The sequence below is a fragment of the Ursus maritimus genome, unplaced genomic scaffold (genome assembly GCF_017311325.1).
Source record: "Ursus maritimus isolate PB19 unplaced genomic scaffold, ASM1731132v1 scaffold_30, whole genome shotgun sequence".
Classification (NCBI taxonomy): domain Eukaryota; kingdom Metazoa; phylum Chordata; class Mammalia; order Carnivora; family Ursidae; genus Ursus; species Ursus maritimus.
Genome location: NW_024425564.1, coordinates 27,830,698 through 27,855,555, shown reverse-complemented (window position 1 = coordinate 27,855,555; position 24,858 = coordinate 27,830,698). Strand labels below are relative to the sequence as shown.

The 24,858-nt window shown below is 42.8% G+C and overlaps 1 protein-coding gene across 1 annotated transcript in view; it reads right to left on the bottom strand.

Moving 5' to 3' along the window:
- Positions 1 to 24,858, bottom strand: part of CAP2 (cyclase associated actin cytoskeleton regulatory protein 2) — a 131,289-nt gene that overhangs the window by 19,569 nt on the left and 86,862 nt on the right. The window contains exons 5-7 of the mRNA XM_040645084.1: positions 16,286 to 16,429; positions 15,860 to 15,945; positions 13,434 to 13,539 (exon numbers count right to left, since the gene is read on the bottom strand). Of these exons, the coding sequence (XP_040501018.1) occupies positions 13,434 to 13,539; positions 15,860 to 15,945; positions 16,286 to 16,429 (336 nt within the window). The remainder of the gene's footprint in view (positions 1 to 13,433; positions 13,540 to 15,859; positions 15,946 to 16,285; positions 16,430 to 24,858) is intronic.

The window sequence follows — 24,858 nt, the reverse complement described above, 5'->3', positions numbered from 1 at the left end:
GGGGAGCCAGAGAAGAGCTGTTGTGGTCTACGCCTGGGCTGCACCATCCAATGTGTGTAGAGGACAGGGTCCTATAAAGACAGACACTGATGGAGAAATGTACATGCAGAGAACACGAGGCAGGATAACATCCACCTTTAAGAATGGGTCAGCCGACCTGTATCTTGGCCTGTGTTTTTACCAGTTTTTTAAAAAGCAGAGACCAAGAAAATAAAAATATGCAACACGCTCTTGGAACCAGCGGATTGTGTCCCATACAACACAACTTTTGTTACAATATTTCCTCTACGAAACTAGCTTAGTGAGAGTCATAATTTGAGCCACCTGTCTGGCCAAGTATTGGTGAAGATCATACATAAAGCTAAAAAATGAAACATCTGACATGCAGTGGTACTATTTATGGACCCCCACCCCCGCCCCACCCCCAGCCATCCTTCCCTTATGGCCACCACCCCAGCTCCCCTTCACCTGCACACACAGATAGCTGTCTTCTGATTCTTGGTCCGATTCTTTCTCTAGCTGCCCACCTCGGAGCCAACCTGACCCTTCCATCCCCTGGCTTACAGTTATGACCTCTAGGTAGCAGTGATGACGTACACGGGCCTAATAGTTTAAAAATCGCAAAGCCATTTTAATCGTAAATAAGCTTACATTAACATGGTACAGCTGTGTTTTACTAAAATTTTTGGTCAAATGCTTTTGTTAATTTACCCAATATGGCAATGGATAAAATTTGAAGGTGATGGGGGGCCTGGGTGGTTCAGTTGGTTAGGCATCTGACTTCGGCTCTGGTCATGATCTCAGGGTCCTGGGATTGAGCGTCGAGGTGGGCTCCCTGCTCAAGGGGGAGTCTGCTTCTCCCTCTGTCCCTCCCCCCTGCTTGTGCCCTCACTCTCTCTCTCTCCCTCTAAAATAAATAAATAAAATCTTTAAAAATAAAATACGAGGGTGATAAGCCACTCATATAGCACAAAAGGAGAGAGGGATTAAATAAAGGAAATGCCAGCTTCAGAACTAAAGACTTACTATACACATGACCAACTGTTCTCGCTGCAAAAAAACACTTCACAAATTCATGATTTAGGTTTGTTTACATTTTAGAATCAAAACTAATTTCTATTTTTTGCAAGATGTACTTTGATCAAGAACTTAGTGAAATTGATACATTTCCAAATTCGTCAATTTCTATAAGGGCTTGTGAATTTTACTTTCATATTTATACCACGCTTTTATTGGCAGACAACTATAATCAAGAAAAAAGATTGCACATAAACTAACAGATGATCACCCCATACAACATAAGTAGAAGCCAAAGGGAATTATGACTTTCGCCTCTATTTTCTTATTTTTATCACTTCCTATAATTTTGAGGCTTCTTCTGCCAATGAAAACAAAGTTTCTGGGGGCCCTTCCAAGAAAACAGTTAAAAATACTACAATGAAGTGCTGTATAATATTTTAAGCACATGTTTATTAACAATTTTTAAAAAGTCAATTTAGGGACTATTTCCTATTTCATCTTTGGTAACAGAACACTCCTTGGATTTTAGGTTTGAAGTACAAAGATGGCCCCCCGATCATGAAGGAAATGTGGGGCCCATTTTGATCACTTTTCTTCAGAGGCAAGATTCCACACACCCTCATCTCAAGAAGTACAAGAGGAAGGGGCATGAAACTACACCTCATGGTTTTGTCAATGACTTCTGACGGTTTCCATCTTGCCCATCCTTCCAACCTCACGTGATCTCTCGTCATTCCTTTGATGACCTCCTGGGATGTGAGCTATGCAGTAGATGAAGAGACAGAACAACAAAGTCCCTTCAAAGAAGGAATAACAGCGTTGGGTGGGAACACAGCCTGGGCATAAGACGCACAGTGTGTATGAGTTTGTGGAAACCAGTAACTTATGGTTTTTATGCCTGTCTTCTCCTAACTTATATATCCGGATGTGGCCCTTCAAAAAACCTAGGTGATGATTTCTGTTTTACATGTGCCAAGTAGAAATGCTTGGTGAAAGCAGACCAAGCCTTCAGAGCAGCAGATTCTAGAAGGATCTATTGAGCACAATCTAATTTGCTCAAGTGATCCAGCTATTTTGCATAAATTGTCTTGATAAGTAGCCTTAATTATTAGTTTGCCCTTGCTTTGCTACTGCTATCTGGAACAAATCTGGGATTTCCAGATTGTCTTTTCTTCTTGTTTGCCAGCACTGGCAGCTTGAAAATGTAATTTCTCATTAAAAAAAAAAAAAAAAAAAGGAAAGATAAATTTTCCATGGGAAAATTTTCCAGAGTTAAAGATAGCGGAGTATATCCATCAAGGAGGCAAACTATAGATAGCCAATAGTTATAGGAAGACCAAGAGCCACATGTGGCTTGAATTATCTGGCCAACGACTTCATTTGGCCAGAAAATCCTAGGTCTGAACTGTCCCCGAATTAAAGGGTTTGCTTTTCTTTCAGATGTTAGGGTCTTCATGAAATGATCGCATTTCTTAAATTATCCATACCTGGTAAATGACAGAGGTGGTGGTGAGGGTTTGAGGGAAGTAAGAGTTGTTACAAAGATGCTTTACATTTGGCTCCATGTTATACATATTACTTACTTAAGAAAGATTAAAAAAAACATAGAAACATTAGCATCTCCAGAGCTTTACAGTTGAAACACACGGAGAGTAACTTTTGTCTCAACTGCAGGCTTCAAAATTCACAGGGAAGTTTAATTGGTGCTCAGGTCGGGGAAAGGGTCTGTGGGGAGCTCAGTTTGCATCAGAGATGAACCCCGACCGTGGTCTGCGAGGGGTTCTGTGCTACATTTGCTACATTCCATGCGGGGTTTGTCTTACCTGCAGAACACAGCCTGCACCTTCCTCCCTTCCCTTCCTAAGAAACCCTTCTGGCTTCGTCTAACATTAGCGTGCATTTACTGAGTTTATACCAGCTGGGAATTAGTGGCGAGCAGGTGGCCAGGGACAGGTGCAGGAGAGGCGTTTGTGACCAATATTCCGCTGCCTGTAATAAAATGCATTGTCCGTTTCTGTTACCACCCTCCGAGAGAAGAAGTAAAGAGATATTATTTGTGCGGGTCTTGAACAATGAACACAATCTGTAGCTAATGGAATAACATGCTGGGAATTTCATCCCAAAGAACTGTGCTTACAAATTAATGTGTTCAATTTCGCAAATGCCACTGGGCATGGTGTTTAAGGTCCCACACCAGTCCCTGCTGCGGATTCCAGGCAGAATGGGGAAAGAGCCCTGCTTTTATGAGCTCCCAGCCCCGGGAGAGAGAGAAGACACTTCTGTGTTCCCAGACAACAGGCTCTCTCGGCTCTTGGCCTTCGTGTCTTTGCTCAGGCTGGGCCTTTGTTTGGAAGGCTCTTCCCCAGTTTACAATCTGGAAGACCCTTGTCTATCCTTCAAGGCTCACCTCGAAGGTCTCTTCCCTTCTGTAGGTCGTCTCTCCTGAGCATGGATTTCCTGTTTCTCTGTTGCAAGGACCTGCGGAACCCCCTTCCTAGAACAGCTCATGTTATATCGTAGTTCTCCATCGGTGCATTCGGATTTGGTCATGAGCTGAGCCGTGGAGAGCCACTTATTTCTCATCTTGATGTCCCCGGTACTGTGGCCCAGTGCCAGGAAGGTGCTTCATAAATAGTTACTGAGGGGAATAAGTAGCTGCTTTATAAGGCAGAAATTTTAAGGGGTGCTATGGAGGTTCTGTTGCGGGGGGGGGGAGGAGAACTTCCAGCTTGGGGCAGGGCATGGAAATAAGCAGAGGAGACGGGAGAGGTTTTTGGGGAGAAGGCCATTTGAAATAGGCTTTGAAGGCTGGATGGATTGGATTTGGCACAAGGACGCAAGAGGAAGGGGGTTCCAGGAGCAGGGGACATGAGCCTTGTCAATACAACAAATAATTGCAACTGAAGTGTTAGCATCACGGAAGAACTTACAGATTCACGTGAGTAATGTCTTTCTAGATATTACCTCCCCCCCTTTTAAAAAGATTTTACTTATTTAAGAAACAGCAAGTGAGAGAGAGAGAGAGCGAGCAGGGGGAGGAGTGGAGGGGGAAGGAATGAGAATCTGAAGCAGATTCCATGTCAGCGAGGAGGCAGACGTGGGGCTTGATCCCACCATGACCTGAGCTGAAACCAAGAGTCAGACGCTTAACCCACTGAGTCACCCAGGCGCCCCTCTAGGCATTACCTTCTGATGTGACACATTTGTTTAAACAAACTATCTTTGCTCAAAACTATCTCTGAAGATTGCCTTCAGATATTTGTAAAAACATACAAACCAAGTAATCACCCATGCCTCTATCCTCTGTTCCTTTTGATTAAAAATAGTATTACTTGAATTAATCCCTCTCCAAAGAGGGTCTCAATGGCTTTTGGCCATTCAAAAAGATAAGATTCACTTTTAAAAGAAGGAGGATTTGCTACCATTTAATACCCTGAAAAGGATGGGCTGAAGGAAGGCTGTATCTGTCCTTGCCCTTTCTCACTGGGGGCAGGAAGGGCAGGGAGCTGGACAAAGCCATTCAACCATGGCAGTGATTAATAGAGGGCCTGGTCTCAGGAAGCCAGCAAGTCCTTGGGGATCGATGAGGGCTGAGCTTCGACCCAGAGGCGTGGCTCCTCGGTGATGAGTGAGAACCCAGGGGTGCCCAGCATGACTCAGCTCTGGGCTGGACTGACAGCCACGCTCGCTCAACGTCTCCTCCTGTTTGGGCACCCCCCCACCACCCTGTTCTGGGGAACACCCCTGCCTAAACCGCCACCTTCTGATTTTCCTAAGAGGAGCTGGAGGAGAGGGTGGGGAACAGGACATCGCCAGTTACACCACTGCCTTCAACGTTACACAGGAAAGAATTTTAAATGCACACGCCTTAATTAAAATATTCCCAAAGTGATGGTTTAAATAAATTAGGAAGGTGTATTAACTTGCTGGCCCTCAGGTTAAGAGAGTTCAAAGTTCTTGGTTAGAAAAAAGTACTAATAAATAACATAAACTTTTTTAAAAAAAAAAAAGATTTATTTATTCATTTGAGAGAGAGAGTAAGCATAAGCAGGGGGAGGGGCAGTGGGAGAGCTGAGCAGGGAGCCCGATGTGGGGCTCAATCCCAGAACCCCAGGATCATGACCTGAACTGAAAGCAGATGCTTAGCTGACTGAGCCACTCAGGCATCCCCTAAAATAATCTTCATCATTAAGGTTGGCACTTTTAAAAGCTACTGCTCTTGATTTAGGAAGAGAAAAATTAAAAAACTACAAAACAATTATATATTTTTATCAACCACCAATAAAACTCAGATATATTTATGAGATAAACACTTTTAAATATGAAACACTTAGAGTGTCATAGTGCAGCCAATTCTAAACTATTGTGTATGAAATTGTAGATATTTATTTGTTTTATTTTTTTATTTCAGTAGGCTCCATGACCAGTGCGGAGAGCAATATGGGGCTCGAACGCACCACCATGAGATCAAGACCTGAGCTAAGATCAAGAATCGACGCTTCACTGACGAGCCACCCAGGCGCCCCGGTAGATGTTTATTTTTGACCTACACTTATCCTACCGAAGATACAGCTCAAGTACAAATAAAATCTTCAGATAATCCGCCAGCTTCAAAAGGCAGAAATCAAAGGGATAAGCAGTAACTCACCAAATCAGACACCTGGTCTGTAAATGATCAAGAGATTATTACACAAAGTCAGTCATACTCCCTCCTCCTATAAAGCTGCATCTGCCTCTAACCTCGCCTTCCCCCCGCGCCCCGAAGCTGCTTTCTAGAGGTCACTGATTCACCGCAGCATTCTTACAGCAACCAAGATACGGAAGCAACCTGAGTGTCCACGGGTAGATGAACGGATGAGGCAGGTGTGGTAAACACACACACACACACACACACACACACACACACGCACAAGAATATTACTGAGCCATAAAAAAGAAAAACGAGAGCTTGCCATTTGTGACGACATGGATGGTCCTAGACGGTATTAAACTAAAGGAAATAAGCCAGGCAGAGAGAGACAAATACATGTGAGTTCACTTACAGGCGGAATCTAAAAAACAAAGCAAATGAACAAACCAAACAGCAGAAACAGACTCATAAATACAAAGAAAAAGGAATAAATAAATAAATAAATAAATAAATAAACAGACATACAGAGAACAACCTGATGGGTGTGGGCGTGAGATGAACAGAACGAGGGAAGGGTGAAGGGAACCAGGAGGTACAGGCTTCCAATGAGAAAACAAGTCAGTCTTGGGAATGAAAAGCACAGCGTAGGGAACATGGTCAATAACGTCATAACTCTGTGTGGTGGCAGGTGGTCACTGGACATGGCGGTGATCACTTCGTAATGTACGTAAACACTGAATCATCACGGTGTCGTACACCCAAAACCAACAGAGTCCTGTGTGTCAACTCCACTTCAATAAAATCATAAAATAAAGACCACCAATACGGTGGATGATGGCGGCCTTCTCCCAGTCCTTACCCTTCTGACGTTGTCACAGCGGATAGCGGCAGCCAGCCCGTCCTCCTTTGAGTTTGGAGACCCTGGACTCTCTGGTTTTCTCCTCCTCCTCTCCTGTCTCCGTGACTGATTGACTCCATTCCCCACCTCCTCTCCTGTCTCCGTGACTGACTGACTCCATTCCCCAGACAACACTGCCCCCCAGGGTTTTTTCTTCTACCATGTCCTCTTTATTTTGGTCTCTGTGTCCATTTAACTATGGTCTGTAGGCCTTCTTCTTAGCGACTTTACCTGCCTGCTACACTTCTCCATGCAGAGCGCCTCACCTGCACCCCAAACAAGGCATGGTGAAGGCCCCTTTCAAGGTTGTCTTGCCCCTCCACCGGCTCCTCCTGCGGATTTCCCTGTCTGTACTGATGTTGCCAAGACTCTCCCAGATTTCCAGATTGGACACTTGGTGTTTAGGTTTGAGCTCCCTCTCTCTCTCTCTCTCTCTCTCTCTCTCAGCTCTGTCCTCAACTTGGTGTCCACTCCATCTCTTTCTTTGCATTTCCACCTCCACCCTCCAGGTCACATAGTAATCGCCCCAGCTCCAGCCATCCATGAAAGCCTCCCCACATGGATCAGGACCTCCAATCTCCTCTCTTTCCCGTCTATCTTGCTATCTTGCACAATTCCTAAATCACCATCTATGGTGTGCTTGCTTTTTGCTCAAAAACCTATGGTGAAGGAAAAAACCCTGCATACCCCATATGGACCCATCTTGTTAGGGTAAGACATGCAGACAGATTTCACCACCTGGCCCCGGTCTGCCTTTCTGGCCTCAACTCTTGCTACGTTCAGCTTTGCAAAATTCACAGCTTCTCTCTCTCTCTCTTTTTTAAAGATTTTATTCATTTATTTGTCAGAGACAAAGACAGCACAAGCAGGGGGAGCGGCAGGCAGGGGGAGAAGCAGGCTCCCTGCTGAGCAAGGAGCCCAATGTGGGGCTCAATCCCAGGATCCCGGGATCATGACCTGAGCCAAAGGCAGATGCTTAACTGACTGAACCACCCAGGCGTCCCCACAGCTTTTCTCTCGAAGTATTTTGTTCGTATCCTAGGGGCATGCACTGAATTCCTAGCTAAGAACTGCCCTTTCCTTTACTGTCTACCTAGGGCTCTACGAACTCCTATTCATCCTTCACGACCCAAATCAAACATCAGCCCCTTTGTTGCCCATTCCGCCCACCCAGGAAGCTTAATTAGCAAGGTTTAGTTTCCAACAGAGCCTTGTATTATTGTTATTTATTTTCGCATCATAATCAGAACCTGTCACTTGATGGCAGATACTGTAGTGTAAATAGAAAGTCTGGTGTGTGCCTCGTACCTGGTAGGTAGCCAATACACGGCTCTTAAGTAAATGAATTGCTAAATAAATGAAAGAGTAAAAATTAAAGATCTCCCCCGAGCCTCCCTCAAGTTGGACTCTTTGGGTCCAACTCGAATATCCTAGAGCAGTGTTTTTCAAACCTTAACATGCATATAAGCCACTTGGGAAAATCTTGTTAAAAGGCAGGTTCTGATTTGAGAAGGTCTGAGGTGGGGCCTGGATCCTGCATTTCGAGCAATTTCCCAGATTGCTGCTGGCCCAGGAGCCACACTGCGCTGCAGGATTGCGTGCTCCCCCCACATTCCGTGCGAGCACCGTGCTTCATGTTTACTCCTAGCGTGATACCGTGGTATCACGCTGTATTTGTTTATATGTTCTTTAGCAAGAATCTGAGTTTCAGCAGACAGGAACGGTGTCGACTGCGTCTTATATCCATTTCTGCATTCCCGGCACCTTGCCCAGAACCTGGCGCATGGTAGGTGCTTAAGCTATGTTTGTTTAATTACTAGTTTCTTTCAGGCTGTTCAAAGCCAATTCCAAGCTTACTTCATTATCTGTGCATTTGGAACGACTTTGTTAGTCAATGATACTCCTAACTCTCTGAGCAGTCTGGATCTTTTCCATAGGAGAACAAAAGTAATTGGTTACCCAAAGCCCCAAAAGGGAGCTGAAAAGCCAGGAGCAATTAAGTCGACGGAACACAGCTGTGGTCAGGTAGACTGGAGCGAGCCACTCTCCATGGGCCATAGCCCTGTGGACGAGATCAAGGAATTTTTTGACCCAGACAAGCGACACGCCATCTGATCAATAAACCTGAGGCCCAGGTTTGGTACAAGTTCTAAATGAAAATACTGATACAGAAGATTGAGAACAGTTTCCTTCTGCAAAAATCAAGAGGGAGCCAGAGAGGCCAGAAGACAGGCAAACTTACAAGACATACATATTTAATGACACGCGACAGCGCCTACATTATTTATAAGCCAGAATACCCTCCGGCTGAGTTTTAATTTGCTCACAGAGAACTGTTACGCTTCTGCTTTGTCAACGGACATTTGCTCTTTACCCCGAGAAAGAGGCCGAAGGGAAAGATCTGCCCCCAGAAAAGGGAGCGATGAGAAAATGTTCTGCTTTGAGGAAAATAAAACCGCACCTCGCCTATCACTGTAACACTCCCAACTTACTTGTGTTGGGGGTAAGGTGCCTGTCAACCGGGTACCGCACAGCAGTCACGTCCCTGTTGCACAGGACCTCACGCACGGTCGTTTACGTGTACTTTTATTTCTCTCTACAACTCGTTACACCCTTGCGGCACCCAAAGCCAAAGCAACCCAGGACACATGAAAGGGCCAAAAGACGTCAACATGTTTAATACCAGAAAGCTAGGACAACCACCACATTTTATCCGATTCATGGAATCCTTTTCATGACCCTTTCCTGGCCAGAGCCACACAGAACACAGTAACAGCCTGAATGCTGATCTGGCCAGTGCACACACAGAAATCCATTATTTCGGATGATGAGGGCTTGGCCGTTCGGCTCTTGTCTGATCTATAGGAACTGCCAACGAGTATTACAAATCTGACCAACTGCAAGGGATGACAAATAACAGTGTCTCTACTGGGATCCTGCCAAAGGGCGATTTACCCGACAAAGCGCGTTTGGAACGCAGCGCCGAGGAAACCGTGTAAATTACTCTTGTAAAAGGGTCGCCAAGAATTAAACTGAAAACTGCAAGTTACTTCTGACGCAGTGTCCTTCTGGACCACTGTCCTGGTGAAGGAAAGCTTGCAGAAACGAGAAGATCTCATTTCCCACAGTAAGGGTAGCAAGAAGTTCTACAGAGATGACCCCCACAGCTGCTGCCCCCCCGCCCCACCCCCGATGCCCGCACACTTGTGCACAGACCCTCCTCACTCCAGTCTCGGGCCCCAAGAATCGCCAGCTTCCAAGTCTGATGTTTCACCCCGACAACTGAAGGGAACTGCAGTTGCCTGGCACAGCTGCGGTCTGAGGGCGAATGTCAGGAGGTAGGAGCTGGCAAATCCCATCCCAACCACGAACTCAGGGGGAGCCATCACATCCGAAAGCGGGGAGCCCAGAGCCTCGAGCGGCCTGCTGCTGGTCCCCCAAGCCCTCAGAGGGCTCAAATCTCAACCTCTGATTTGAGAATGGAGAAAACACAAGGGTTACTCAAAATACTTGAGATGTTAAGTCACCATAAGCTTTCTGACTGGGTCCCTTAAAAAGGAATGTGTTTCTTCGACCTTCTGAACGTTGTGGTATCAGTGAACGCCAACACCGCATCGCGCTACATTCTCTCGGATCCTTATCTTCTTATAAATACATTCTGTTTGCATGGTTGTGATCAGTGGGCAAATACATGAAGTTATTTCTATTTACTTTTTCTTCCCCAAGGCCATCGGATCAGAGCATTCTATCAGCCCTTGCAAGAATGCTGTGATTCTGGCTAGAGACGTTTAGGGTTCATTTTGCTGCTACGTCGACAGACCATAGTAAGTGAAGAGAAATCAGTCTGATTTACGATATGGAGTATGTTTTGGAATCTTTTAAATAGTTTTCAGTCATTTAGATTTAAAATTAAAAACTATTTTTTTTAAGATTTATTTATCTGTCAGAGAGAGAGAGAGCGAGAGAGAGCTCACAAGCAGAGGGAGAAGCAGACTCCCCACTGAGCAGGGAGCCCGATGTGAGACTTGATCCCAGGACCCTGGGATCATGACCTGAGCCGAAGGCAGATGCTTAACTGACTGAGCTACCCAGGCGTCCCAAAATCTATGGTTTTCATAATATATCTTGTAATATATATATTTTTTACCCCAAACCTTAGAAGAAGAGGACCAAAATATTAGGAAATATATTTCTGTACATATGTCTTAAAGCTTGTTAAAAGATTTTGCACATAGGATGTTTTCTGAACCAACACTTTCTTACCATAATCCTTCTTCACTTTTAATATCTGGCCAAAACTTTACCATTAAAGAAGTGAAGTAGGTGCTCTGCTTTATAACAATTACCATTTCATTTATTTATTTAGTTAGTTATTTTGAGGGAGAGAAAGAGAGAGCACGCACGCACGCCTATATGAGCAGACAGTGGGGAGGGGCGAAGGGAGAGGGAGAGAGAGAATCTTAAGCAGGCTCCACGCCCAGCATGGAGCCGAAACAGGGCTCAATCTCATGACCCTGAGATCATGACCTGAGCCGAAATCAAGAGGTGGGTGCTTACCTGACTGAGCAACCCTAATATTTGATTCTTTTTTTATTTTTTTTTTCATGATTTTTTATTATATTATGTTAGTCACCATACAGTACATCCCCGGTTTTCGATGCACTAATATTTGATTCTTATATATTCAAAACACCATTACTCTGCTTCATACATTGTGGTAAAAGGTATTGAAACTATTTAAAAATAATTTCCTTTTCCATGGGTGCCATTAGAAAACTAACAGGCTAGCTTTTGTCTACATGATTATTTCCCACAAATGGGTTCTCTTTCCTTTTTCGTTTACCTACCATGAATATAATAATAAGACATCAAAGGACTCTTGCTGTTTAGTTTACTACTCTCTAGAGATGACAATCCCCCTTTATGACACGGCAAACACGTGACAATCCCCCTTTATGACAAACTCATCTATAACAAGACAGCATCTCACTGGAAGTGTATGAAAAATAATTCTAATCCATCCACCCAAACACCCACCGCATCCTTACACATCTTTCCATATTAAAGGCTTCAAGTGTTTACGAACTCATCTCAATATCAGAGGCAGAAGAAAAAAAATCAACTTATTTGTTGTACTTTGCAACTATGCATTTCTGCTTATGGAGAAAATAGGCAAAGCAGAAAATAAGAGGAAGCACCAGTCTATAGGGGTCAATGTTAACATTTGTATACAAGTGTTGAGGAGCAAAGGCAGTGGTTCCACACTCCTTTGAAAAGTCACAAACTTGGCGTTGGTATTAAGTTGACCTCACCGACATCAAAGTTCTGGATGAGGGTTAGGACCTGGATGGAGCATGGCCACCAGGAGAATGAGAGTTCTACCCCTGAATGGAATTCACAAATTCGCCACTTTATTTTCTCAGTATTAACTCCAGTTGGACTATCCACTTTGACCATTTAAAGGTAACATTCATTTCTAACAGAAGGAAGTTTCCATGGGAAGTCTTTCTATAACAAGTGCAGAGACTTAAGAGGGCAAGGAAGAGTCTAGCTTGGAGTCCCCTACCTCACACTTTAAAAAAATATTTTATTTATTTATTTTAGAGAAAGAGTGCGTGTGAGAGAGGGGCAGAGGGAGAAGGAGAGAGAGAATCTCTAGCAGACTGTGCACTGAGTGTGGAGCCCCACTCAGGGCTCGATCTCATGACCCTGAGATCATGACCTGAGCCAAAATCAACAATCAGATGCTTAACTGACTGAGCCACCCAGGCGTCCCCTCCCCAACCTTACAATTTAGTTCAAACCATTTATTCAGTACTTGCTCCGTGCCAGATACTGTGTTAGGGGCTGGAGACAGAGATGAATTTCCAATTGAGCGGGAGAGCCTCCAAAAAACACGCATACAAATGACAAGGGTATGAGCTGAGGCCTACGACTAAGCTATATTCAAGATATGAAGGAAGCACAGAGGAGAAACACCCATTCCAGGGAAGGTCATACAGCATGACATATGTTTGGGACATTGCAAAAAGGGCTAAACCATCTGAGATCTGCAAACTTTGAAACAACAACAATCTGATTTGGTTTGACCTAAACATTGCATGTGTTCAGGATTCCACAAGTAGTTTGGCGGTGCTGGGAAGCAGTGAGAGGTGGGAAGAGAGGACGGAACAGGCTGAAGATGAGGGCAGGGCAAAGGCCATGGTCAACATCTCAAAGGCTGGGATTTTATCCTACGACTAAGATACCATTCAAGGCACTAGGATTGCCCGAGTATTCAAAAATACTGTTAGAAAAATCTTGAACACCAAAAGAGAAATTTAAAACATCTAAAAAGACATTTTTATTAGTAATTCTATCTCCTTGAAATTGTAACTATTTTCAAACCTTCCTGTTTCCTTTAATTTTTATCACAGTTTCTTAATATATATGCCATCTTACTGCTCAAAACCTTTTGCACTCTATCACACTGGCTGGTAAATAATTTTCCATGTAGGCATCATATATGTTAGACGTTAAATATTTATTTACTTTAGTAATCTCTACACCCAACACAGGGCTTGAACACAGGACCCCAAGATCAAGAGTCACAAGTTCTGCGGACTGAGCCAGCCAGGTGTCCCTCATATATGTTACTTTTAACGGCTGAAGAATGTTTCGTTGGGTTCTTACCATGGACAGCTTAGCCATTTTCCTTCTGCATGTCCTACAGGCAATCTCTAGATTGCTCCATGACAAATGACGCTTGCATAAACAGTTTCTACATACCCATTTTATCGTATGCTTTCCTTGAGGTAAATCCTTAAGTGTGAAGTTCCTAGGCTACCGGGAACGAATATTTCTACGGCCTTTCTTTCCCTGGCTGGCAGAGCACTTGATACTTACGGTTTTGCTCCAAGTAAGGCCTGTGGTGTGGTGTTCCTTGATGTATGCCTGCAGCTCACTCCAAATGTTCAAATACGACTTCACCCAGTCCACATGGCGCAAATCGCTTTGTTATAAAAGGGGATGGAAGAAAGGAGAGTTAGGATCAAAAATAAAATTGGAAAAAGATGGGTGGGAACATGATAATCCAGTAACGAAGGCTCTGGATGACCCTGGACCAACTGTCTTTCCAGTTCAGTCACCATGAACCAGTTCTGAAAAGGACCCTGACAGGCCGCTGACCCAGGTCTCTCCTTTAAGGGGCCAAGTGCCCTCGCTGAGCTCCAGGCGTGGGGCAGAGAGGACCACGGGGAGTGGACCCAGCAATCTGGGCCATGCGTCCTCACGCGCTCTCTATCGGGGAGATGAACGTGGAGGGAGACCATTTCTTTCTGTACTGGTTCTGATGCAGAATGAAACACAACATGCTTTCAGAAAGGAGAATGGTATTCGGGGGAAAAGTCCTTTGGCTGGCTTTCTAATAATCTGATCGAATTATGTGGCCGTGAGTGTCATGAAATTAGAGAATTTTCGAGTGATAAGGAGGGTGCTGTTGCAAGGAGAATGCTTCCTACAAACAGGGAACACCCAGTCCCTAACACAGCATGCAGTTGCGGCACTGGGCGCGGTGCTCAACCAAACACACGTTTCCTGAACACAGAACGACTGAACTCTAGGAGGGGAGCTCAGCATTGTGGCTGGGTTTTTTTTGTTTTGTTTTAATGTAATAGCTTTATCGAGATGATAATTCGCGTCCCACACAATTCACGCACTTGAAGTGTATAACCCAATAGATTAGGTCAACAAAGTCATGCAACCATCGCCAGTCAATTTACATTACATCACCCCAAACGAGAAATCTCATATCCGTTAGCAGTTACTCCACATTTTCCTCAAAGCTTCCCCAGCCCCGGACAATTGCTAAGCTCCTTTATGTCTCTATGAATTTGCCTATTCTGGAATTTCATATAAATGAAATAATATAATATGTGGGTTTTTTTTTTTTTTTTTGTATCTGACTTCTTTCTCTTAGGATCTTTCCAAGGTTCATCCGTGTTGCTCTTGTATCAATGTTTCATTTTCTTAATGGCTGAATAACAATACCATCGTGTGGATATATATTTTATCTATCTATTGCAGTTGACGAACATTTGAATTGGTTCCACTTTTTGGCTATTATAAATAATGCTGCTACCAAAATTTGTGTACAAGCTTTTGTGTGAACACGTTTCATTTCTTTTGGAAATATACCTAGGAGCGGAATTGCTGAGCATGTCTGTTTTTTGCAGTAAAAAATACCGGTACATATTTCTTATACTGAGTGGTGGATGTAGGAGTATTTTTTGTGCTGCAATTATATCTTCTATATATTTTATAAGTATTCTTTCATATCTACTCAGTGTTTGTTAAAACAAAAAATAACCTAGAAGAGAAATAGTTATGCAAATTTTGAATACGTAATATTGGTCAATGACCTGGTCCTCAAGTTTCTTTCCAACTGAACAGCCTGGGTCACTGAACGAGATGCGGAGTCCCCTGTATTTGCTGGCTGATGAGCACTTCTGCTTCTGCCACCCAAGGGCTCAGCAAGGGATCCACTCTTGAGCCCCGTGCCCAGGGAACGGAACTTTACTGCTCTTATTTTTGCCACGTCACATTTAGCCAGCTGTCTACAGGGCCAGCCGTGACGTTATCAGAGGGGAAGAAATCCTATGCCATCGCTTGAGTAGTTTAGAGACACTGATGGCATGTCTCCCTCCATTCGGTCCCATTTTCAGTTCCAACACCAGTTTAAGTGCCTCTAGGATCTATTAATTGTACTGTAGAATGTCATGTCTTTTTAAGCTAGTTCTCCAGCTTGGTTTGGACTCATCTGCACTGCTCTTTTTATAGATGTCTCTCTCTATTCACCCCAATTGTATTTCGTCTTAACGTGCTCGCTGGTTTTCCTCCCAGTGGCCTGGTTAATGGTCACATCTCCTTTCTGTTGCTCATTTACGCTTCATTTCCTGATTTCTCTTTTCTTCTCTCTGCTCGCGCAGCAGCTCTGTGTTGGGCAGTGTAAAGAGTTGTGACCCTCTAGGGCGGTCCATCACGAACCATCACAGAGCTCTCCGACTGTCGTGGGAACACATATGGGGCAACATAGACTCAAGTAGGGGGTTTATCATCACAAGAGAACTGAGGCAGATTTTCTAACGCACATACATTATCTGGATAACTGACCTCACTTTCCACTTTGCTTTAGCTGCAAAGGTGGGATAGTTCCTTAACATTGACCGCAACCTAGCCTTTGAAAGGAATCAGGAGTGAACTACATGAAGCTTTGGGACAAATGTCTAACAAGGAAGCAACCGAACATTTGGCTAGTAAAGGAAGATACATACCTGTGCTTGTAGTCCTTTAAGACCCTGTTAGTGTAAAAGGTGGCAGCATCATTCATCTCCTTGACGTAAGGACCGGGTTTGGGGGACTGAGAGAACAGGACCGTCACCCAAGCATAGAAGGAAAAAGAAATAGGATAAGAAAGAAAATGCCTTAAAGATGAAGAAAAGCCAGGGAAATGTTAAGTGAAAGTCGGAGGCAAACATTCTGCTCTGTAAGGGTGGGTGGGACATTCCTACATCTCAGAACACAAAGCCGCAACCCTGAACTGTAAACGGGGTAAGAAAGATCTGGGGCATTCATCCCGAGAGGAATTCCCTGCAGTGTCACAGACAGAGGAAGGAGCCCGAAGGTAGCTAGAAGTTCTCCATAACACTCCAAACAAGTGACAAGGGGCCGGGATGCCAGTCCCTGCAGACAGGACTCACCACAGCTATCCAGCCGAGGGCAGGGATGCTTTCGCTGACAGCCGAGAGATGATTAAACATTTTACTCCCCCGGTTTCTCTCTCGGAAAGTCTGGATTTCCTGAATCTTTTCTGATATTGGTTTCAGAAGCGCAGCCACGTCATTCTGCAAGCAAATATCAAGCACTGTTACTGAGGGCAGACCAGAAGCTCGGGCCTCTATCCAGGTTGGCCTCAGCCGGAGTACTCGGGACCTGTCATCTGTCAGGGGCTTTCAGAATAGGACGGATTGTTGTTGTTGCTGTTATGGTAATACTGTATTTTCATGCTCAGAAGTACGAAAATTGTACATGTTTTTAACATTATTAAAACTGTCCTTTGGAGGCCCGGACAAATCCTAGCCCGTTTTAGAGAACGCTGCAGGGACCACAGGGACACCGAGTGTGGTCAGCTATATTTCCAAATGGAACGCACAGATCACAGGCTGGAACGACCCAGGTCTAAAATCAGAGTGGCTGAGAGGTTAATCAAACCTGTGACCCTCTGTGAGAGTCGGTCCTCGGTTTGACCACGGTTCCCACAATCCCTGCAAAAAAGTGGAAATCTTCCACGGAGGCTCTTTTTACGAAAATGTGATTGTTTCTAATATTTACAGTTACTTTAGTCTGGTTTGGCTTTCTACATCATGGCCCGTGAACTTGGCCAACGACCACTGGTTACTCTCGCTTCCGATTAATTAATTCAACAACTAACGTCTCTAGCCACATAAAAAACGATTTTCAAAATTATGTGAGCTGAGTTAATGAAGTATCAGAGACAGAACCTAGAACACCCCCCCATATCCATCCCTTTAGCAATCTCTACTTTCTTTGGTTTTGACGTAGATACGAGGTTACCTGATTTTTTTTTTTTTTTTAATGTGCTCCAAAGAACTAGAAACAGTTTGTACTTCAGCTTTGTAAAAGTAGTTGAAGACGTTTTGGTAATATTTTTACTAAATCTCATTTACTTCCCTGCAGGAAGAAAAATGGAAAAGCCCTTAAAACTCCTTAATTTCTTTAACTGAGACTTTAGAGCAAAGGTTCTCAACCTTGGCCACATTTGAAATTACCTGGGAGCTTTGAAACATAGAGGCCTGGGTCCCACCCCCAGTGATTTAACTGGTCTGGAGGTGGCCTGGGGTTGGGGGGGGGTGGGAAATGCTCCCCAGCTTCAGATTTTAATCACTGGTATAATCATGGTTTAGTATTCCAAAGGACCGTGGTTTCTGCCAGGGACAGGAGACCATTAGGGAAGACACTGCAGTCAGCTACAGCAGTTTCCAGACCTCATTTCTCCTTCTCGACCCCTTGAGACCCCTTCCCCTACAAGAAATGCACATAAGGGCTTTGGAGTTAGAATGACATCAGTTCAAATTTCAGCTCTGCCCCTTAACTACCTATGCGACCTTGAGCAAATTACTTAACCTGAGCCTTGGTCTCCTCATCTGTAAGTCAGAGATAATAATTCCTAGAGCCCGTAGCTACAGGATACACAGCATTTTAAGCCTCTGGCACATGGGAGGGACACAATAAATGGACGTGATTATTACTACTATTATGCAATTAGCTCAGACTGAAGGCAAAAGAGCTGTCCTCTGTAATATGTAATACTCGTTTGCTTCAAATAAATGTCTGTGCATTTAAGAGAGGCTCCAAAGGAACATCCATGTAGGCTAATAGGATTTTAGGATTACAGAAGTCCAAACTGGGGGGTCTAGTTCAGCTTTCGGCCGACTGATTTGAGTAGGTCACAATCCGTGTTTCCAAAAGCGACTGAAAGAGAAGAGAAACTATCAGAGGGCATTCGCTGTATTTCATGTGAGTGTGTGATTCATGAACATTTGTCTTAGTTATGCAACCCATGTATGCATGCATATGTACTGGTGTGTTTGCCTGTGTGTGCCCGTGTGTGTGTGTGTGTACTGGTGTGTGTGCATGTGTGTACTGAACTACACAGTACGATGTATTGCTCATCATGAATTTGCGTCTGAAAGTTTGAGAAGCGTGGATCGAATCCAATTCTCCCAGCTCACTAACTAGGAGACAAGATCAGCTAGTGAGCTTCCCTGAGCTGGGGCTAGAACAACTCTTTGCACTGGGTGCTCAGAAAAATACAGTTACCTCCCCACACAAAGGTTTCCTCCCTGCCAGCAACACTAGGGAAAGGTACGGTGAAGACATTAAGGGTTCAAGTCCTTGCTGGCAATGTACTAAGCCTTTCCATACATTACCAAATGTGTCTGTTTCCATGATCTCATCTGCAAAATAGTGTTGATAACGGTCCCCACTTCACAAGGCTGTTAGGAGTAAATGAGAGGACACATCTGCACTTGGTACAGAGTCAGGTATGTTGGGGTGCTCAACAAATGGGGGGTGATCTCAAGGTATCTGCCAGGGAAGCCTCTCATCGACCAGAGTCACTGACCAGCTCCTTATCACTTACATGCAAACAGGGAGACAGATATTCTACTTGGGATATGCAAAGGACAGAGGTGTGTTTTTGTCCGGGAGAAACAAAAAGAATTACAGGCAAAGAGAGCAAGGTGTTCTCAAAGTTCTCAGTGGACTTTTTAATTCTTCCATATTGAAGGAGGAGAAAAACAAAAAAGGTTGCTGCAGAAGCTGGCCAGGTCTTGTGGAAAATTCAAGAATACATTTCCACCTTCTTACTTCCCCTTAGAACCATTCCAAAGAAAAGGTCTTATAGATTTGTCAGGGAGACCCTGACTCAGGGTTGTGGGCTCAACCGTGTCCTTCACAAATTCAGATGTTGAAGTCCTAACCCCTGATATCTCAGGACACGTTTGTATTTGGAGGTAAGGTCTTGAAAGAGGTAATTAAGTTAAAATGAGGTACTAGGGTGGACCCTAACCCAACAGGACACAGATGTGTACGAGGGAAGATCAGGTGAAGGCACAGGGAGATGCCTGCCTTCTGTAAGCTGAGGAGAGAGGCTTCAGAAGAAATCAACTGCCATCTTGATTTCAGACTTCCAGCCTCCAGAACTGGGAGAAAGTAAATTTCTATTGCTTAAGCCACCCAGGCTGTGGTACTTCTTTCTGGCAGCTCTAGCAAACTAGTATAAGGGTGTAATGGCTTTACAGGAGAGGCAAACAAGCACCTCTGAACCCTCAACAGCAAACAAACCTCTAAATAAAACAACCCTTCCCCTCCCACCAGACATTCCCTGCCCAAACACAATTCTTCCATGTTTGTTTGTTAATGGCTGCCAAAAGTCAGGTTTAAATGCTCTCCTTGGAATTTCACTTTTTATTTATTTATTACAACATTTTTAAAATTAAGTAAAAACTACCCCCAACATGGGGCTCCAACTCACGACCTCAAGATCAAGAGTTGCACACTCTACCGAGTGAGCCATTCAGGCACCCCTAGAATTTCCCTCTTCCAGGGATTCTTTTAAGTCCAAATTCAACACCCGATCGAAGGTGTGTTATAGGTATTTCCAGAAGGCAGTTGATTTTTATTTATGGCAAAACTACTAAAAAACACCCTGATTTTGTCCAATTTGCTAAGCTGTAATATTCTTGCTGCAGTGACATTTTTGAGAAAGGCCAGAATGTCTGAATTGTTGGTGATATCTGGCCTCTTGCCCCAAAGGGAAAAATAACCAGAAACACTGTATTTACAATGTTAGATAGATTTATTAAGGCCGTCTTCATTTATCTCCAACTTCCCAAGAACAAACTCTAAGGTCTGAGGAGACAGGGTATTCTGGAAGATATTTTATATTGGTTATCTGATGAAAGCATCATAAAGATTGAGAAAGTTTTCTTTTGCCTCAGTTTGGCAACTGCACGAAGAATTGTCCTCATTAAAAAGAAAAACAAAGAAAAAGCCAGGCTCAGAGATCTAAGTACAACGGCTATTTGCATAACCGTAATAAACAGTATAGCTTTTATTCTGTGCCAGTGGATTTCTCCTGTACTTCAAACTAGGCTTACATTCTCCAGCTCATCCTGAACTTTCACAGCTGGAATCAAACACAGAGAGAACATTCGGGTGATGGTGTGATTTCTGTCAAGGTGGATGGCGTTGGGATGTCAAAGGAAAGGCAAATGGGAGAGGTGACGAGTTAGAGGTATTTGCACCTGTTTGAGTATTGAGCCTGTATTAGGTACACTCGATAATTGCAGGTTGAAAGGCAGATGTCAATCAACACCACAAAAGGGCTTTCCTCTTGTAGAAGGAGATACATTTACCAGGCCTCCTAGTTTTTCGTTTTTTGTTTTTTTTTAAATGGATGTCCTGGCGATGGCTCCTCAGAAATGTCTAGCAACGACTCTGCTTCAGGCAGACTTCGGATTGGCCAGTTTTACAAAGGTCTCATTCAGATTACTTATTTTAACACTGATCACTCAAGTTTCTTTTATTCTGAGAGACCTGTCCCTGAAAGAAAACCATTTTGCAAGGCTCAGAGGAAGAGTAACTGAACAGTCTTGCCTGCCCTTCCCCCAGGTTCCGTGGGCTTCCGCAGAAGGAGGGAGTATTGCAGGACTTCCATGTCTTTATGACCCTAGTTTCAGCTTTCAAGTAGAAGAATTGAGACCCATTATCAGCTTCATCTCAGTTTAGCTCCAGAAATAATTGTTTTGCAGAAAGTAAAATTAAAGAGCTTTATCAGCAAGCTCTGTAGAAACTTTACCCAAAAAGGAAAACCAAATTTCTACTCATGCTATTTTGTAAGGGATGGAACAAACTCTGGGACTTTGACCTCAAAGATGTGTCACTGAGTGAAAGGAAATAAGCCTATTTCTGGAATTCGGGGTTTTTATGTGGTTCTACATCAGGTAGAGAATGGATCAAGCTATCGTTACTTCTTTTGAAATACTTTTTTTTGGATTATAAAACTAATAGATGCTATTTGTGAAACACTGGGGAAAAAACCATGGGAAAACGTAAATGAACAATAAACATACTTAATTCCACCACATGAAAAAAGACTCTGCTAAATGTTTACTTTTTTTCTTGGTAGATTTGCTTATTAGAGATTTCTTCAAAAATAACAATAATTACTCTAAAAACAATGGCTATTAAGAACATAAAGAAGAGTCCTCAGAGCTGAATTTGAGCAGTTCAATTAAAACAAGCAAGCACACAAACAAATAAAATCCCATCAATATATTCTTGGCAAGTACTGTGAGAACTCTATAATTTTAGAAAGAATGTTTTAAATGTAAATACTATGAAAGCATTACTATTACAACTCAGGCAAACTTAAAAGCATTAAAGAAAAAATGGGATTTTAAATATCTGAATCCCACTTACATTTAAAATTCAAGAAAACTCACATCACCCAGTAATTTGTAGCCAACCGTACTACCAAATATCAGTCATTATTACTTTGGCTAGTGTGTTTTTGTGCAAAGTTTTACCAGGCGATCCCACTTTGATGCATGAGTGTACATGTGTATGAATTACAGCACAGAAGATATATATGGAAAGATACATATCAAAGAGTTAACATAAAATTTTTATTTAATTTTACTGACTTATTCATATATTCTACATTTTCTAATCTGTACACGTATTTCTTTTGTGACTAAGGGAAAAGTTTTAAAACATATTAACCAGTTTTGTACCTTTGGCGGCAGAAAAAATTTCAATAGGTATCATTAAATTTACATATATCAAAAAATATTAAGCCTTGTCCTTACTATCAGGAAAACATTCAGAAATTATCAGAATGAATTATGCAGATGAAGAACAGGCAAAGGTTACAGGCAAAGGTTGTCCAAATTAGGAACAGTATTTGCTTCTAAAAATGTATTATTTGGGCACGTGCTAATAAATGAAGCCATTGTTTTCACCATTTTAAGTCAGGAGCAAATATTTTTTCTCAGAAACATTAATTCAAGTTAACCCGCTTTGGTGCAACTGTAGACATTTCCCGACGCCAGCTCCCCTTTGTGTTTTCTTACATAAAATTTTTTCCACTGTCCAGAACATTTTGGAGGTTTGAGACTATGCCTCGTGGAAAGACTTTTGCAAACATTTGTACATTTAAAACAACTTGTCAATTTGAAACATTTGCAAAACTGTCACAGAAGTCCATCTAAATAAACCAAACTCACCGAGCCCTGCAAATGTACACGATACCCTATTAGTCGTCATTATATTGCATCATGACGAACTCCTTGGAAAACATTTTTATATGTTCATCAGGATTTACGTTCCACACATATCTCATTTTAGGGTTTGCTAAACTCTCTTTAAAAATCCACTTAAGAATCCCAAAGGCTTTTGCTTACATTTCTTAAAAATCATCTTTAAAGAGTAAATCCATGAAGACTTGGTCTCCTCAGGGGAATGAATTGCTTTGGAGAGTTTCATTGTCCTAACACCTAAGAGAGAAGCTTCTAACATGCAAAAACACCTACTTAAATTTTTAATGCACATCTTTCAACAACCCATTATACTCATCAGCACTTTTCAGTATTTTTTTTTTTTAAAACAAACCATTTCAGACATACATAATAGCATAGAGACTAACAGACAGGCATCCATGTATATGAAACAGAATTTCATATTGCACGGGGCGGGTGCCTGGGTGGCTCAGTCAGTTAAGCGAGGAAATCTGCTTCTCCCTCTCCTCCCTGCTCCTGCTCTCTAATAAATAAATAAATAAATAAATAAATAAATAAATAAATAAATACATAACCGAACTTCAGGGAAGGCACTGAAGCTTGATGTCAAACTGTTCCATTGTTCTCATAAAGGTAGAACAGCACACTTGCGGTTGCAAATTGAGCTCTTTCAAAATTGAGGTATAATTGACACGTACCATTATGTCAGTTTCAGGTGTATAACAGTGATTTGATACTTGTGTATATTGCTAAATAATCACCACAAGTCTGGCTCCTAACCACCACTGTACAGAGTCACCAAATATTTTTCTTGTGATGAGAGGTTTTAAGATTTACTCTCCTAGGAAATACGCAATGCAGTATTATTAACTACAGTCACCATGCTTTATGTTACAGGCCCAGAATTTATTTATTTTATAGCTGAAAGTTTGTACCTTTTAATCTCCTTTACCCCTTTTACCCTCCTCCCCTCCTCCCCACAACAGCAACTCCCAATGTATCCTCTCTATGAGCTTAGTGTTTTGGTTTTGGTTTTATGGGTTTTTTTTCTTTTTGATTCTACATATAAGTGAGATCATATGGTATTTGTCTCTGCCTGATTTATTTCGCTTAGCATATGCCCTCAAGGTCCATTCATGTCGTCACAAACGGCAAGATTTCATTCTTGTTTATGGCTGAATAATATTCCATTGTATACGTGTGTGTGTGTGTGTGTGTGTGTGTGTGTGTGTGTATTCTAATTCATTCATCCATCCTGACTGGCACTCAGGCTGTTTGCAAGTCTTGACTATTGTAAATAATGCCACAGTGAACATGGGGGTGAAGATATCTCTTCATGTTAGTGTTTTTGTTTCCTTGGGAAAAACACCCGGAAGTGGGATTGCTGGATCATATGGTAGTTCTGTTTTTCATTTTTTGAGGAACCTCCACACTGTTCAGTGGCTGCACCAATTTACATTCCCACAAATTGGGCGTTTTTAATGTAAAGTCTTTTCTGCCAAAGCATTCAGCAAATCACAGGCTAATGAGCCTTCTTCAAAGTCACCTTTTTCACTGTTCAGATAATAATACAAATACAAATAATAGCTTATACTCTTGTTACCAATATATTTCAAGTTATATATTTTAACACTCAACGCCTTATTTAGGATTTCAGGGCCACTGACACGGAGCGGGTAGATACTTTGTCAATCCCCACTTACAATTTTTGTCTCTGCCACTGTTCATAGGTGTGAGCCTTAGCTCTCATCATCTCTAGTTTCTGTGCTGCAGTAGCTGGAGGAATCCTCACTTTAAAACCTACAATTTATTCATCAGAACAAGAACACAGTTCTGCTGACATGATATGTGGGCCACAATTTTCGCTAAGCTCTCGATGTTTGACACATCTCAGAAGAGGAGGGATGTGATACAGAAAGTGGAGTTCAGTGGAAATCTCAATGTTTACACAATGACCCACAACAGCTTGTGTCCTTATAATACCTTATATCCTGAATCCCGCTGCAAGAGTGGGAGTCAGAAGATGGAAACAACAATGAAAAAACCAAACAAAAACCCCTGTAACAGTAACTGTTCCATCAGGCTGAGATTTATTGTTTTCATTATAGTTGTTCTTTTTTTTTTTTTTTTAAGATTTTATTCATTTGACAGAGAGAAAGACAGCCAGTGAGAGAGGGAACACAAGCAGGGGGAGTGGGAGAGGAAGAAGCAGGCTCCCAGCAGGGGAGCCTGATGCGGGGCTCAATCCCAGGACCCTGGGATCACGCCCAGAGCTGAAGGCAGATGCTTAACGACCGAGCCACCCAGGTGCCCCATCGTTATAGTTGTTCTGATAGGTAGTCTTTCTTTCACTGGTAGTGCAAAAAGAGATTAGTGCAGCCAGAGAAGACACATCTTTTGCACTCACGCATGGGCGTGCAGGCTAACATATGAACGTGGGACACCTACGA